Genomic DNA, 16,279 nt, shown 5'->3' on the forward strand with positions numbered 1-16,279 from the left:
GGCTTGCCATTAGTGAAGTAGTTCATTATTTTAATAGTGCCATGAATCTGAATTTGAATATCTTTACCAACTTGCAAATTATATAGCTATTATACAAAATAGGTAGAAAAATAGTCTGAGGGTATGAATTACGTTCGTGGGCCACATCAGATCAATGTCTTATTAGGGACTAGTCCCAGAGTTCTTAATTCCCAGCCTTCCTATGATGTACAATTTCAATTAAATTTATGTTTGAAATAATGCTTGGTAATACTCAAGTCCTAAAAATAGAGTAAATATGATGGACTAAGACCCCTCTCTTCATCTAATCTTTTCTCTTGTGTAGCATTTTCCACTGAACCATTAAAAGTGTTATAATATATGATTGATATTAATTAGTCTTCTGTAAAGTACCATACTCCTTAACATGAACTCAACTAGAAATAAATATATTACCATGAATTAAGGTTTCATTAGTTGGGAAGAATTGGATGAAGGCACCTATGTGAAATCCTAAGTACAGGCATCAAGTTGAATTAATGCCAGCGCTATTCAGAGATTAATTTGAGTACTGAATAAGAAATAATAAACTGTCGCATAACTCTGTTTACTGAATCATGTTGGCATCAAAAACTAAAGCTATATCATAGAGGTGACAACAGCCTTTTTTTTTTTCCTCTTGGAAGAGAGAGGTGAGTATATTTTATAAAGAGAATGATACCCTGCAAAAACACAAAAGCTGTCTTCTGGAGAGCATGGCGCACTGTGTACATCCCGCACTGTGTGTGCTTAGTGAACTCTGGCCATCTTCTGCCCTCGATCAGAGTTTTATAATGTGTTCCGTTCTAGTTTCTACAGTCCCAATTTCAGAATACTGGGCAAAGTTTTCCTATTTGCATCTCATTATTATGTATGTGCTTTGAAAAAGGCGTGGAAGGTGCTGAAAAGATTTATAGGCTTGCCCCAGGGATATTGTAGAAAGGATTCCTAATGATTTAGTGGATGGATAGATTATGTCGCATTTAATACAGTGGTGGGGATGCCTCTCGCTAGACTGTGATGGGAGTGGCGCCCCCTGGAGTTGTTCAGTGCTGTTGTGGCCCTGCTCAGTTGTGCCTTTTAATTCTCCAGTTTCCTGTTCCCATAATTCACTGATTTGATTTCTCATCTCTAATATAACCTGAAGACTAAATAAAGGGTTTGCGCTGTTGAAGAGGAATATTATACACATCACACATGTAATTTAAAAGTTTCTAGTAGCTGCCTTTCAAAAAGATAAATTTAATTTTAATAAGATCTTTTATTTAACAGAGTACATCCAAAATATTTTATCAACATGTAATCTATAAATTATTAATGAGATATTTCACATTCCATTTCTCACACTGAGTTGGAAATCATAGGCACATTTTAAGGACTATCTCAATTTTGAAAACTTAAAACTCACAAGATGGCAAACAATATATAGCAAGCTACTCCTGGTGTCACTTCATCAATTTCAGAAGCAATTGTGCTATTGATCAGAGATTCTCCACCAGTGTGAATGCTGAGATAGTCTAGTTGGCGGGCTACGTGGGGCAAACGAGACTTTCCATTGCGTGGCTTTTCTGCCCTGTCTTTGCTTTCATTCCTGCCTTCATGTGCGTTTCAGGTGGCATCATTTAAAGCCCACTACAACGTTTTTGATGCTCCCACACTGGCAAACTCATGGTCTTGTCAGTTCATATGCACCATATGGTTGTTTCTTACTAGAGAAGTTCTCAAAAGACTTTGGACTCAAATACTTTTGTGGCCTGCTTGCTGGTTGGAAACAAAATGGTTTCTTCTGAGGCAGTCAGGTCAGGTTTCAAAATCAAATATTTTAGTACTTTTATCTTTTGTTAAAAGGTATTCAAGGGCTTGTTTTTGCTTCGTTTTGTTTTCCCTTTCTTTAGGTGGGCAGAGAACTCAACAGGCACTGGGCATATCTATCAGTTGTGGTTACTGAGGCACTCAGAGAAAACACGTTTAGGGCAGGATGTGAACAATAGTTTGGTTCGAGTTATCTTCTGAAGCTCCCTCCCTGCCTCCCTTCTTCTCTCCCTCCCTTCCTCCCTGCCTTCCTTCTTCCCTCCCTCCCTTCCTTCCTTTCTCCCTGCCTCCGTGCCTCCCTGCCTTCCTCCCTCCATTCCTTCCTCCTTCCCTTCCTTATTTTAGTCTCTCTCTCTCTCTCTCTCTCTCTCTCTCTCTCTCTCTTTTTCTCTCTCTCTCTCTTTCATATAGATGAGGAAACCAGACAAAAATCAAACTCAGCACTTGCTTGATATTAGATTGATTTTAAGTATTTGTATGTGAGTAACAGGTATCATTATTGACTACTTTTATATGCTAGTCACAGGACTAATAGACACCATTTACCCTAGTGTAGACTATATCAAATAAATATCTTCATTGTCATTTTTATGGGTGATGCTGGTAGCTCACTGGAGAGCTCACAGATTCCACAGTATTCTTCTCGGGCCATTTTTCTGGAGAAGCAGATTACATTTTTAAACCTAGTCAAATGACACTCTTTGGTTCAAAAATGAATTTTGAACCAAAGATAAATGTACTAAAATATTTGATTTGAAAAAATTCTTCTTTTTGTTACTTAAGAAGTATATACGTATAACACTTAATCCCACCCACAAGTAAAGGAAAGTTAAGTGGTTTCTCCAAGTTCAATCAGACAAATCCTAGACTTCAGGCTCTTTAGTTCCAGTTTCTTGATACATGTCTCACTCCTATTTCTCTGAGTGGTGTAATGACCCAAGAAGGTAAGATGAAATTTGAATTTTTTTTAATTAACAAAAAGTAAACGTTTAAACATGTGGTTCAGAAATATTTCTGGCTCTTTCTCTCAGTGTGTTTGCTCCTTTTGGTGAACTATAATGTCCTTCAAGAAAGTTAACCCTCATTAAAGGGTTGAGATAAATTCATTTCTCCTGATGGATCACACCCATGTAACTAGAACTGACAGCAAAAAAGAGACCATGAATAGTTCCCCTACTGTGTCCTTGTTGCCAGCAAGTGCAGTCAATCCTGCCCTCCAGCTGCAGGGATTAGAGTCATCCATTTTGATGATTACTTAAATGGAATTATGGGTATTGTAGTTTTGTATGTGTAACTGCTTTTGCATCACTGTAAGTTCACGGCGTTTGTGTACTTTTGGAAATGTAGAAGTTTACTCATTTTCATTTTCAACTCTTTGAGCCTTGGTAATCATCCTATTCAAAGTAGAAGGCGTGTGTTTATTTACCATTAATCATTATTGAAAAAGTTTTGGGGGGATTTATTAGCCTTAAAAGTAAAATAACATGGTTTCCAGGAGGTGTCAATACATGACACATCCCAGCAAATTCCTCTGCCCAAAGCTTTAACATGTGCTGTCACCCTAGGGAATAGGATAGAAGAGACAAAAGCCACAGCACGCAGGCTGAAAATACCCACATCGGAGATCCTAGTTGGACTTCCTCCTTGGTGCTGTGGGAAAAGTTAGGTATGGCCTATTTTTAGGTGCTCCCCATGGACGCAAACCTACAAATGTGCAGTACAGAAAGTTCCATCTTGGGAGTAGAGACCGTCGTTGCAAAAGGAGGTGAAGAAGCAATCCATTCTGGTTAACTACTTGTACAAAGCATGGCCCAGAGTCTTTACAAAAAGACATAGGGTTCAGCTTGTTCAATGAGGGGAGTCAGCCCATTTCACAGTCTGCTCACAGACACTGAACTCAAGTTCCCCTAAGTTATGTGTCTTCCTCTCCTTCTGCTGGTTTCAGGAAAATGAAGAGTTAGAGATGTTGTGTGGGGCTAACTGGTGCTATACTGAGGCATTGCCCTGGCTGAGGTTTGTCATGCACCTGTGCTCTTCCCAGTCTCCTGTCACCATCCCTCCTTATCCAAATTTTGCTTGTGGCTATTCATTCAACCCGAAGGGAACCTCTAAGATGGGGGGGCTGGTGGGGAATGATGGTAGATCCTGATGTGTAAATAGCGTACCAGTTGCTAAAAAGAATTGAATGCACAGAAAAAAAAAAGTTGAACAAGAAAGCTCTAATCCCCAGGATCCATGAACTATCCCTCCTGCTCTATAGCCCCAATTTAATAGATATTCTCATGATGTCATGCTAATATACAGGCACATGACCTTCTTTTCTTCCTTTGCATTGTATGACAATCTTACCTGATCCTCCTCTCCCCAAAATTTATGTGGAAGATTTCTTTTATTCAATACAAAAATATTTTTATTTAAGAAGCATGACTATGATTTTAAGAGACAAGAGGGTTACTTCAAATCCTGACTAAATGCTACAAAGCCCTTTTCTTTTTCCAAAATCTTAACCTTAGGATTCAGTTTCTTTTTCAGTCTTCTCTCGGCAATACTGCTTTCTTATCTTTTCAAAACCAAATCACACGTTGGTACATTTTATTCTATCTCTATGCAGATGTAAGTAAACAGCCACTGCCATACCAGCTGTGTGGTTTTGAGACTGACTGTTCAAACAGTGACTCTGTTTTACATGTGACTTAATGTCATGTGGTTTGTAGTGTGATAGGTATCAGTTCTCCGGAGTCCTTTCCCTAGAACAGGTAGTAATTAAATGCTCATAAGAAGAAAAGGAATGAAGTTGTGCTCTCTTCCACAGATGGATGTGGAACTTTCTTATTACTACTGACCGCAGAGTCGGGGACTTAAGATGTTGGGGTTCACTTTTTGCAAAGATCTTCTTGATCTGCTCACATATGACATGGTGTCACACCATGGCATTTGAGATCTGGCAGGGAGTGATCTTAGACATAACTGAATTCATGTCTTTTGATTGATAAAGAGACTGTCTGAGGCCTAGCATCGGTGAATGAACTACCTACCCATAGTCTGATTGTGACCTAGCGACACAGCCAATGAGGGTTGAGTCCCATATCATTTTTCCTTTTCCTTCCCCTTTGAGTGATCTTATTCATCAGATGGACTTGAATCTCCAGGAACCACTTGAACCCGTCCAGGTTTGGTTTTCATCTTCCTATTCCTTTTCTTATATTCCTTATTGTCAAACTAATCACCGGCAACATGTGGGAAGAGGAACTTCCTTGAAAGACCTAGGAAACTATGGGAACATTAGGTTTAATTGATACATAGTGAAGTTTCCATTTCTGTGGACTTTTCTCCAGGGAAAGAAAGGTGGATGGGTCCCCTGTGATATTTGAAAGTTCCTTCTCGATTAAGGTGCAGCATCATGTGATCCTGTATGTAGGCAGCTCCACATCTGAGGACTGGCTGTTTTGCAAGTCACTTGTCTGAAATGGAAGCTGTGTTTACCCCATCAGGCCATTCCAGGTGTCGTTAATAGAAACCCTTCATGGGTAGGGATTGGTTAACTCTCCCTTAGCTGTACCCCACCCCCACTCCCTAGTCTATAAACTCTAACTGCACCCCAACCCCATTCTCCAGTCAATAGACTCTAACTGTACCCAAAATTCACTCCCTAATCAACGACTCTAACTGGACTCCAACCCCACTACCTGGTCAATAGCCTCTAACTGGACAAGAACCCTACTCTCTAGCCAATAGCCTCTAACTGTACCCCAACTCTACTCCCCAGTCAGTAAACTCTAACTGGACCCTAACCCCATTCCCTAATCAGTAGACTCTGCTCCTAACAAATATACTTACTCTGTAAGTCAGATAATGCTTGAAGACACTACTCTTTCTTTTCCTCTCTTGATTTATGCTCCTGACCTGGATGCCAAAAGGGAAGGAAAACCAGGAATAACGAACAGATGCCTTATGTAAGAGGTTGAAATTTTAATCCTCCCAAGGATAATTACAATTTTATAAGAGTAAGTGCCTAAATATTTGATAAAATGTTCAGTAAGAAAACAAAACAAAATGTCTTCATCTCAAAACAAAAAGATGGGAGTGGTATCTGAGGTGAACTTGACCTCTGAAACCCTCTTTCAAAGGTTCCTAAGTGACTGAGCTGTGACTCCACTCAGTGTTGGGTAAGCCTGAGGGGAGAAGAGGCTGGCTTCTTCTTAAATAGATGAGGAGTCTTTGGAGGATGACTCTGAATGTCAGGGACTGTTTCTACTTTTCTGTCTCATGTTTTTTAAGAAGCCACAGCCTAATCCTATATCTCTATTTTTAAAAATATGGTTAGTTCTATTCTGAATATATAAGTGATGCAGGTTTATTTAAGAAAATTTGGAAACTATGGACAAACACTAAAGAAAATTAAAACATGCTTACATTGTCCTCAACACTGTGAACTATTCTCTACCACCCTTCTTTCTTTCTGCCAGTATGTTTACACATGTGTGTAAATTTTTAGCTTCAATTTTTATGGTTATTATTACTTCAAATATAATAAGAAAATTCAATAAATTTGAAATAATTTCTCATTATGCTACTAAATGTATTTTGTAGAATTGTCATGGTAGCATTAATACCATGTGTATAAACACCACTTTATGAATTTTTCATTAGACTACCTAAGGTTGGGCATTTATATTGCATTCAAGTTTTCAACAGCATGATACGGCATCATTTACTCTCACACTGAAAATCTTTGTATGCACTCCTCTATTATTTTTTTAGATAGTTGTAGTATTCAAATTTCTGGATTAAGGTGGGCTATCCATTTAGCATATTCTTGACACATATTACCTATTTGCCTTCTTCCTAAAAAAGTATCCATTTGTAACCCTATCATGTGTAAGTGATATCTGTGTTTTTGGATATAGTTGTAAAAAGTGACGGTCTATTCTAGATGTGCCATTCTTTGTTAAAGAAATTTCTTTAAAATTCCTGAGTTCACATTGCTAATACCAAGTAAGATTTTATATAGTGCACAAAATTTAGCTTAGACTTTCAAGATAATTGCTAGTTAGGGTGATAATACATTTATTTGCCTCTATACCTTAGAGATACACTTTTTAGTTTGCTAGAGTAAAACTCAAATATCAAGCTATGGAGAAAAATATGGTCAAAACCAAACACACACCAAATATTCCAAGGTTGTCTGATGTGACCCATAAAATAAAAATAAAAATAATACTCATTTCTTCTTCTTCTTCTTCTTCTTCTTCTTCTTCTTCTTCTTCTTCTTCTTCTTCTTCTTCTTCTTCTTCCTCTTCTTCCTCTTCCTCTTCTTCTTCCTCCTCCTCCTCCTCCTGCTCCTCCTCCTCCTCCTCATCCTCCTCTGGCTGTTTGTAAAGTACAGTTCTCTCCCACAAAGTCAAGAATGGTGAAGCTGATAAGCATAAGATTTACCTCCAGAACTAAGAACCAGGAACACAGTTTGATTATTTTTCTTTCTACATTTAAAAAATTTTAATGTCTAATTTTCCCTCTTCCTCACTAAATATGGGTAGTAGGATAAAACATCATTTTTCCTGAATTAAATATCATACTTTGGGGTACCATAGTACTTTAAATTTTAATATATTTCCACATTTAAAAATATGCAATGTGCCTTAATTTTGATTCCAGAAAATAATGCTTGCAAATAACCCTGTTAAGCATTTCTTATCTAAATAATCAATCTGAACACTATAGATGAATTAACCCGAAATAATTAGGATAAATGAAAATAACTGTAGCTTCACAAACATGTCCAATTTAAATATCAGACAATACCAGATCTTAGTCAATGCTCTATTATCTCTTATTTGTGCTTCTAGAAAGCACAATTCTTGCTTTATGCTTAGATTAGTCTTGACTACAGCTCAGATTACTTTTCATGTTATTTTTGGTTGTTTTATAAAAAACGCCAAAAGCGCATTTAAGGCCTAAGTTAAAACTGAGGCTGGCTCCATTCCATGGGGCTCTGCGAAAGGTTTTACTGGGGTTGAAAGCTGTGTTGTTCAACATGTCGATCAAATCTTATTAAAAGAAGAAAAACACGAATGTTACCAGGCATTTAACACTGTCCATCCACTCTATTCTTGCACACTTGTTTCACTGAACGATCTTTGCTCCCTTGGCCACCACCATCGCAGGTCCTATAAAATCAGATTGAGTCTGAGAGAGAGTGTTTGCAGAGTAGAGACCTCTGTTACGTTCTAGCCTGCTTGCAATCCTGGCACCTTGTTACAGTCCTTCAAACTAGAGTCCTAATGTCTGTGCTCAGAAAGTGCTGTGGGGGTGTCAAGATCAAGGGCCCTCTAGGAATTAAAAACAAACAATTGAATGCCTTTTAGCAATGATTAACTCTACAAATGTTAGTGATTTGGGGCAGGCCCCTGTTCATTCTGAAAGAATGCTCCAAGCAAGTTGAAGTCCTGGGAATGTTGGTTTCCTTTCATACATATGTCTTTCCAGGGGTTTTCTCACAGGATCTTTGCAAGTTCTTTCATTTGGGAATAGATATAAGTCTTCTGAGAATGACTATTTAAGATCTGCCTGACTTTTCTGATTTATTGGCACATAGCTTCTTTGGAGGGAGCTTTCTGAGGACTACATGGATTGGCATGTCCTATAGGATGTGTTGATTGTACTGTCTCACTCCTGTGAGCTTGGCTGCCCCCGGTTTTCCCTGTCTACCTTTCTTCTTGAAAGAATCTGTTCAAACTGGAGTAAACTCCAGTTTACTCGTGTGTACATTACTGCAAGCTTTAGGAGTAAGTGGACAGAGAAAACTATGCTGTTAGCCGTTGCTTTTGAGATTCCTTCTCTGTTCACAAGACAGCACTGACATTGAAAGTCATCGTCTTGTTACTGTCTGTGGTGTTTGCATTAGAATATTTTGGTTTGTATGATTGTCTTTACATTTTAGAAATAGTATAAAGAACACAAAAAGCCTATACTTGAGGTAAAAGTGGAGAAGGAAACAAACACATCAACTATATTCTCTTTCTCCATTTTCCTTGATTTCCCCTGTTTCCCTCCTTACACACATTATCAACTTTAAGGCTAGGTTTTCCTGCCTCCAGCAATGGTTGGAACATGAAAAACTAATGTTCACAGAACTAGTGAAGAGAGGGATTCCATGGGGTTAGGATCTGTGTAGATACACAACACTATGGGCGGCCACCAAGTGTTAATAAATACCTCTGTCCATTGTTTTGCCTAAACGTGGTTTGATTTGGTTATGACTTGTGATGGTCAGTGTAAGGACCTTGTCCCTGAGCACAGCATGTTTTAAAGACAGAAAAGGATTTTGAACGAGATGAAACTGTTTTCATAGAGAAAACGGTTTTCCCTTCTTACCGCTTAGTTGCTCCCCAGACTGTTTGTGTGTTTGTGTTATATGCCTATTTTTTGCACAGTCCTTTCAACATGTGGCTTTACACATAGTAAGGTTTCCATAGATGTTTGTTGATTGAAAACAAACATTCAGAAATCTTAAAGGCAAAGTTGTGGAGGGAGCAAGAGGCAGGCTACAGAGAGAGCAACAGTAGTCAAGGCAGAGAGAGAATTAAATATAGAAACTGCCCGAGGAGCCAGGAAAATCCAAGGTTGGTGAGCAGCTAAAAATTTAAATTCTCTTAAAGAAAAGAAAAACAGCTGGACAAAGGAGGACATTTAATCTGAAGAGTTAATTAACCAAATGATAAGACTTCTTAAATATCCTTCTCATTAGAGGTGTAATTCTGAGGCCCGAGAAACAAGTAGAAGGTATTCTGACTTGTCCTACAAGCTGTTTAAAGTTGACTTACATATCAGAAGAAACATAAGGGCAGGAGATCAGCCTGTCTTTGTTTATCTGTCGTGGAACGTCTTTATCCTCACATAGCCCCATTGTGAAGGGAGAGGCTAGAACAGCTGTTCTGAGCATACCTTCGGCTTCATAGATCTGCTGATCTGATCATTTTTTTTTTCAAAGTAGAACTAGGTGGCCGAAACAAAAAAAAAAAAAGAAAAAACAAGGAAACTGCCATAGTTCAGTGTGAGCAGGTTCAAATATCAAAACGGTCAACACAGAGTGATCTAGTGCAGAGAACATCTCCAAGGGGTGTGAGTGGGATTTTCCGAAAGTATGGTGAATGCCGAACAAATGAAAGAATAGAAACCAATGTGTCGATTGCCATCCGGATGTCAGGATGGCTTGACAATTATTAATAACCATTGACTCCTTGTAGCCAAGTGGCCAATATTATTTCACAGTTGACTGTGTGGAGGATAGAGCCAATGACCTTTGTCCTGAATTTTAATAGATTACTGAAGTTTTACATTAAGTAAAAATCTAATTGGGAAGAAAATTGGTGTTTCTCTGTGGGAGTGCAGGGTAAGGCTATGAATCGCATGCACAGAGTGTTCCCCAGTGTCGTCTTTCCTGGTTTTCTTTTTTTGAATTAGAAATTTTAATCTCCAATACTTTCTGCTGTCTGGATTAGGACAGTTATAGCAGTGAATGTGTTCACCTAATTTAAGATGTCAAAGCTCTTGGCCACCGTGTTCTATTCACTGATGACAAAATGTCTGTTTCGTCACACTATTTAGAAATTTACCAGCAACTTGCTGTGGACATCAGAGCAAACAGACCCCTTACACAGGGTCTGAAGTAAGCAGCAGGCTGGTGGGCCTTTCTTGGTTTTTCTTTCTTTCTTTCACTTTACTGTTGGAGCAGCTGACTATATATACTGAGAGAAGTCACCACTATTTTTCATCTAAGGGGACAGACAAAAAAGAACACACTAAATTAACCTCAGTGGAATAGGAATTTAAATGAATGGTGTTTTATAAATTATATTTAGATACAAGGGGAGGAATTTTTTTTTTTATATTACTGTCAAGCAAAAGAAATGAGCTGCTTTTTGAAAGTCTGCAAGGTTTGAGGTATTGTGAAAAATCTATCTGTTTTCAAAGATACCCTGTGGATTTCTCGCTGTTGCTGGAAGGGTTAAGTCCGAACCCCCTCCTGTTATGGAGAGCTTTTCCTCTGTGTCCAGTGCTGGGAGTTTATTATGTATTCAGTATGCAATGTCGTAATAGAAACAGTTGCACCTCCATTAGTCCACATTGTCTCAAGGTACAGCCAAACAATACTAGTAAGCAAGGCTCCAGCCAGGAGTTTCTCTGCTGACAGCATTTCAGTGTTTTCCCTTCATTCCCTGGACATTCTTGATTTCAAAAGCAAACTGCACAACCCAGGGCACTAGGGTTGGAATCCAATGTTTATTCAAAAAGGCACCCTGAGGCAGAGAGGAAGAAAATGCTACATGTAAGGGGAAAAAGAAAAAAAAATAAAATAAGGCAGCCGAGGAGCTAAGCTGTCTTAGGCATGGCAACAGCAACTGTATTTACTAACATTTGTTTTCTGGGAGCCGTGGGAGCAATGGAAAGAATCAGGAGATAACCTAAGAGGAAAGGGTTTTGTGGCTTGCTCTCCTTATACGGAGCAGTAAACCGCAGTAACAGCTTTGGAGCCTGCATTGTCTACTGCCAAGGAGACAGCTGATTTGGGGTGGAGGAGTTTGTTGAAACCTAAACAAATGGGGCTATTTTGTTGACCAAACAAGAAAAAAAAAAGAAAGAAAGAAAAAGAAAAGAAAAAAAAGAAGCTGATTCGCTGCTTTTAAACACTCCCCCAACAGGGGAAAAAAAATCTCACAAAAATGTATCATGTGAGACTCTTGCTTTAGTTCCAAGCTGAGTCTGGGTCCACTTAGAAAGCAGTCCTTAAAGAAAACACGTTTTAAGAAGAGTGTAGTCACTCTGTCATGAAACAGGGGACCTTACTCCTTGCTTATTTTGGATGTAAAATAAATTTAAAAAAAAAAAGATTGAAAGAGATTTTAGTTATATGACCAGGGCTTCGGTTTAGAGTTGGTGGCATTCAAAGCTGGCTTCAGTCACAGTGTGATGCTCGAAACCTCTCAAAGGCCAAGTGTTTCCTTCCTTTCTTCTTTTTTTTTTTTCATTCCTCTAAGCGTTACTTCACTGAGGCAGAGGGCTGCCTTGGAGTGACGTCAGGAGTTTGAGCAGCAAGCTGCACAGGAGAAGGGAGGCTGGGTGAGTGACAGCCCAGCCTACTTTTTAATAGCTTTGTCATGTGACTGGGGACTGTAGTAAGACAGGTGCCTTCAGTTCACTCTCAGTAAGGGGCTGGTTGCCTGCATGAGTGTGTGCTGTGTGTTAGAGTGGATTGGAGTTGAAAAGGCTTGACTGGCGTCACTCAGGAGCTGGATGGCTTGGGACATGTGCAGCCAAGACTCTGTATGGAGTGACATAGAGGTGAGCTGGGGCTGGGCATTGCAGGACCGGAGCTTCCCTCAGATGCGATGATTCCTGGAGGGGGATGGGCTAGGGTAAAGGAGGGGACTTAGAAAGCAGCCGGGCAGGAGCTTTTGCAGGGGGAATCGCGATCTTATCTTAACTCCAATAAGTTTGCTATTTTAAGGTGGCTCCGAGATGCCTTGAGCAAATCAAAGCGGAGCTGCTGTCATCAGTATCTGTAGCAGTTAGAAACTCTCTCCATGTGCCTTTGGCTCTGTTTCTACTCATATGCAATATTTATGCTCTAAGATATTGATATGAATCAGGAGCTGAAGTCTTTCCAGTGTTGAGTGGCCTGCTTGGGGAAATGCCATTTCTATTTATAAGAAAATGAAGATAAACATTATAATGGATGTGTCCAAAGAGAGTCCGTTTTGACTCTCATCGGGAATTTTATTTTCCGCCCTCCTCTCTCTGTTCATTAAGCAGAGAACTTATAAGATCCCAAATAATCCTGCTGGGTCTGAGCTAGATTGCTTTTCCCACAGAACACAAAACGACGGTGCTGTTTCCTTTAAAACACTTGTGTGTGGCTGAAAGGGTTGGCTAGCGAGTTAAAAAAAAAATCCCAGCCTTAAGAGAGGAAGGTTTTCTGTTTGCTTCACTGGCGAGAAACCGAATGGTTAAATTTCTCTGTACCACGGAGAGCTGCCTGAAGCTGGGAGAGAATGGAGTTTATGCAGACCGTGTGTGTGGAGCTACTCACTGCTTGTGTAAAAATAGACCGCAATACATCAATTCCACAGTCTCCGCTGGCTACAATTCATACAGGGGAGGAAAAAACACAAGCAGCTTCCTCGGAATCTCCGGAGTCTAGCTGGGGACCGAGGACTTCGGCGTGTTTGCATTCAGTACAATGGAATGTTCTCGGAAAGTTTGGGCAAGTTGGAAAACAAGTGAAACTTTTGTGGACTCTTGGTGAGATGGACCCGAATTGAATTGCGCGGAGGATCGGAGCTGCTAGCTAACAATGGTGCTTCCTCCCGGTAGCGGGGGCACGTAGGGTAAGGGGGAGGGTCAAGTGCCACACGTGATTTGATTAAATAAGATGTCCGTGTGGTGCAGCGATACACATCTAAAGTGAAAATGATTTGGCGAGGCCGCCTGCGAATGCATTTTTCCTATCTAGCCAGGCGTGTCCTGGGTTCTTAACTCTTTGCTGGGTTTGCAGATGTTGGCTCTGTTTGCCGTCTCCTGGCTTTGGCAAGATCGGATTTGCGGGTTATAATTATTCTTATCTTGTTGTGATTTCTTGGTAAGGCGGAATTGATATGGATAATTCATGTGTCCTGTGGCTATTGGGAGTCTGAGTTCTAAACGGCTTCAAAGTCCTAATTGCTGGAGTAGCCAGAGTGTCCCGTGGGTGGTTGTCTGGCTGGCACCGTGGGTCTCCTCGATCCACTTTCATTTTTGCGGCTTGTATTTTCCTGATGCTGCTCAGAGATTGAAGAGCTGCTCTAAAGGGAATATAGATTTGCCTCCATGCTCAGAATTCCTGCAGTTGTTTGCGAATACGCTTCTTAGTCATCCACAGCTACCGCTTTAAGTTTGTTTGTTTGTTTTCCTTATGGAGGAGGGAATTTGGGCTCAGCGTCCAGCCTTAGATTGAGTCTTGGGTCAGCTGTGACTGGGCAGTCACATAGTAGACAGCCAGCTGCTGGAAGCCTGTGCCTTGGTGGCTGTGGCTCTGGGAATCACCCTTGCCTGTCGAAATATTACAAGCAGCAGGTAGCGTGGGCAGCTTTCATTTTTTGAATCATTAATGTTTGCTGTCATCTTAAAACCTACTATGCCCTTTCGCACATAACGACAGGACGGTGCATTGGTTAATAAAAGCCCAAATCACCAGAGCTACCCAGAGTCCCTGGTGTTTCACAGCTTAATGGAGGTGATGTACAATAAGGTTACTAAGATGGGTAGAGACCGTTCACATGACACACTTCCCCAAGACTGTCCTTCTTTACTGCATCTCTCTCAATCCCTCCTCCCATCTCAACTCATGTTTTTATCAGAAGTTAAGATTTTTTTATTAATATAATTAATGCCGCTGAGTCCCCTCTCTCTCTTTAAAATTTACCACCAATGGCACCAAAACCTCTGAAAGGTTAATGGAGAATTATACTTAATTATAATGAATCATTATCATCCATGCAGTTAAGCTAATTTATTGTCTGTTCCTTAGCTAAGGGAAAAGTCTGTTGGGGTGAAATAACATATAATAATTAGTCTTTTGTGGTTAGTGACTGCTTCAGCCTCTTAAATCTTACTGTAAAACGAAGGCTACAGCTGCGAAATCGCTGCCACAGTTGCAAAGTGGCAGGAGAGTATCTGTGGGATCTCCCAAGGCACACCTGTTACAGATGTATAGGGGCGCCATCAGTGGCAACGTGTCGGACAAGGACAGTTCCTGGCCTCAGCCTGCGAAGCCTGGCATTGTCCAAGTCCACATATGAATTCGTAACAGGAGCAATTGCTTCGACGGATGTGTTTTAGATTAGTGGGACAAGGCCACATTCAGAAGCATTGATTTGATCAGGATGTCAACATTGGCAGAACACAAATACTATTTTGAGCCATAATGTAAGAATAAGAATGAACAGTGTGTGAGAGAAGGAAAAGAAAGGAGGGAGAGAAGGAGAGAGGGGGAAAACCCAAGGAAAGAGAATACTAAAACAGCAAACTGATCTTATCTGCTCAATAGTTGTTAGAAGCTATATTCGCATATATTTATACACACATGCACACATATATTCTTGAAAGTTAAAGGGTCTTTAGACCAGTTTTGCTTAGAGAGAGCAGTTAAAGAGAGATGACGAGAAGCTGTCTCCTAACAAGTCAGTGTGACAATTTACCATTCCCAAACAGGCTTTCCGTGTCGCTCTGACATGGGAGTAGCAGCCGTAGGTGGACCAGGCTGTCTTCTGACTCAGTTTTTGTCTGGATGCTCTCTGGTTGTGGTTCTTCAATATTTTAGAGGGATCTTCCACCCATGACAGCCTGTGTGGTTTTCTACACTGCTGATAAAGTTTTCCCCTCGTCTCTGCACTGATGGTGTTGAAGGAGGAGTTAAGGAAAAAGGGTTGTGATCTGAAAATACATAGGTGGATCAGAATGGAGTCTTGGGCATGTTATAGCCATAACAAAACACTAATACTGCACTCAGACAAGATCTGCTCCTTTTGGCCTGGCTTCCACTCACAAACCTAGCCACTTCTTCTGACCTGTAGACTGTAGATTTGGGCTGACTCAGATAGTAGAAAGAAAAGCCCAACAAAATGAGAATGAAGACTTGTTTTTTGTTTTTTTTCAGCGGTTTTTTTCTTGGTGTGGCCATGTGCCTGCCTTAGGGGATCTTCTGGGGCCTGGTGGTCATCTTCAGAAGCTGCAATGATCTGCAGCCTCTGTCCTGCCTCTCCTCACCTGCTGATCCCCTTACCCAGTACTTACTCCTCAGCATCTGGCTTCAGATGGTGCTGCTGCACATGACCTGTGTCATACAGCCCACCAGCGATGACAGGGGTGTCCCCCAAATCAAATTTGAACAAAACTTATTTGATTCAAAATCTAAATGTCAGGGAAGTTCATCCGCTTTACGTCCCCCTGCTGCCTGGATGGGAACCTCAGATTCGCTCTCTGTGACACGAGGGCCTTCTTTATCTCTGCCTGTGAGGGCTTGGATTCAGGCAGATGGTTGGTGAGCGGATGAAATTGTGGTGACTCTGCTGTCATTAGATTCCCCAGAGTAAGCATTTTCGTCACTCTTTAGAGCACCCAGGCTTGGTTCAGCAACTAATTAGCCAATAAAATATAGGAGACCAGCTCATTGGTGAGGGGTTCTGATTTCCTCAGAAGGCAATAGGTCAGGAGCATGGAAAGACTTTCTAAGCCCCGAAAAAGGTTACAAAAATAGCCTTCCTGATAAGCATTTAAACTTTTCAATGTACTGTAAGCATTTTATGTCTCCATACAAATTTAATCATTTTTAAATTTACCACAAATGTATTTTTGACATACTAAAATAAAACACAAAGTATAATGCCATGAAATACAAAATATAGTACCATAA

At 40.3% G+C, this 16,279-nt stretch overlaps 1 protein-coding gene across 3 annotated transcripts in view; it reads left to right on the forward strand.

Annotated features, from left to right (window-relative positions):
• Ppargc1a (PPARG coactivator 1 alpha) overlaps positions 1 to 16,279 on the forward strand; it is a 633,781-nt gene that overhangs the window by 527,007 nt on the left and 90,495 nt on the right. The window contains exon 1 of one of the 3 annotated variants that reach the window (XM_048414958.3): positions 12,000 to 12,171. The exons of the other annotated variants lie outside the window; for them this stretch is intronic. Within the exon in view, the coding sequence (XP_048270915.1) occupies positions 12,124 to 12,171 (48 nt within the window). The 5' untranslated portion in view covers positions 12,000 to 12,123. Of the gene's footprint in view, positions 1 to 11,999; positions 12,172 to 16,279 lie in introns of those variants that run through there. 3 annotated transcript variants of the gene reach the window in all.

The sequence above is a fragment of the Myodes glareolus genome, chromosome 8 (genome assembly GCF_982192425.1).
Source record: "Myodes glareolus chromosome 8, mMyoGla1.1, whole genome shotgun sequence".
Taxonomy (NCBI): Eukaryota; Metazoa; Chordata; class Mammalia; order Rodentia; family Cricetidae; genus Myodes; species Myodes glareolus.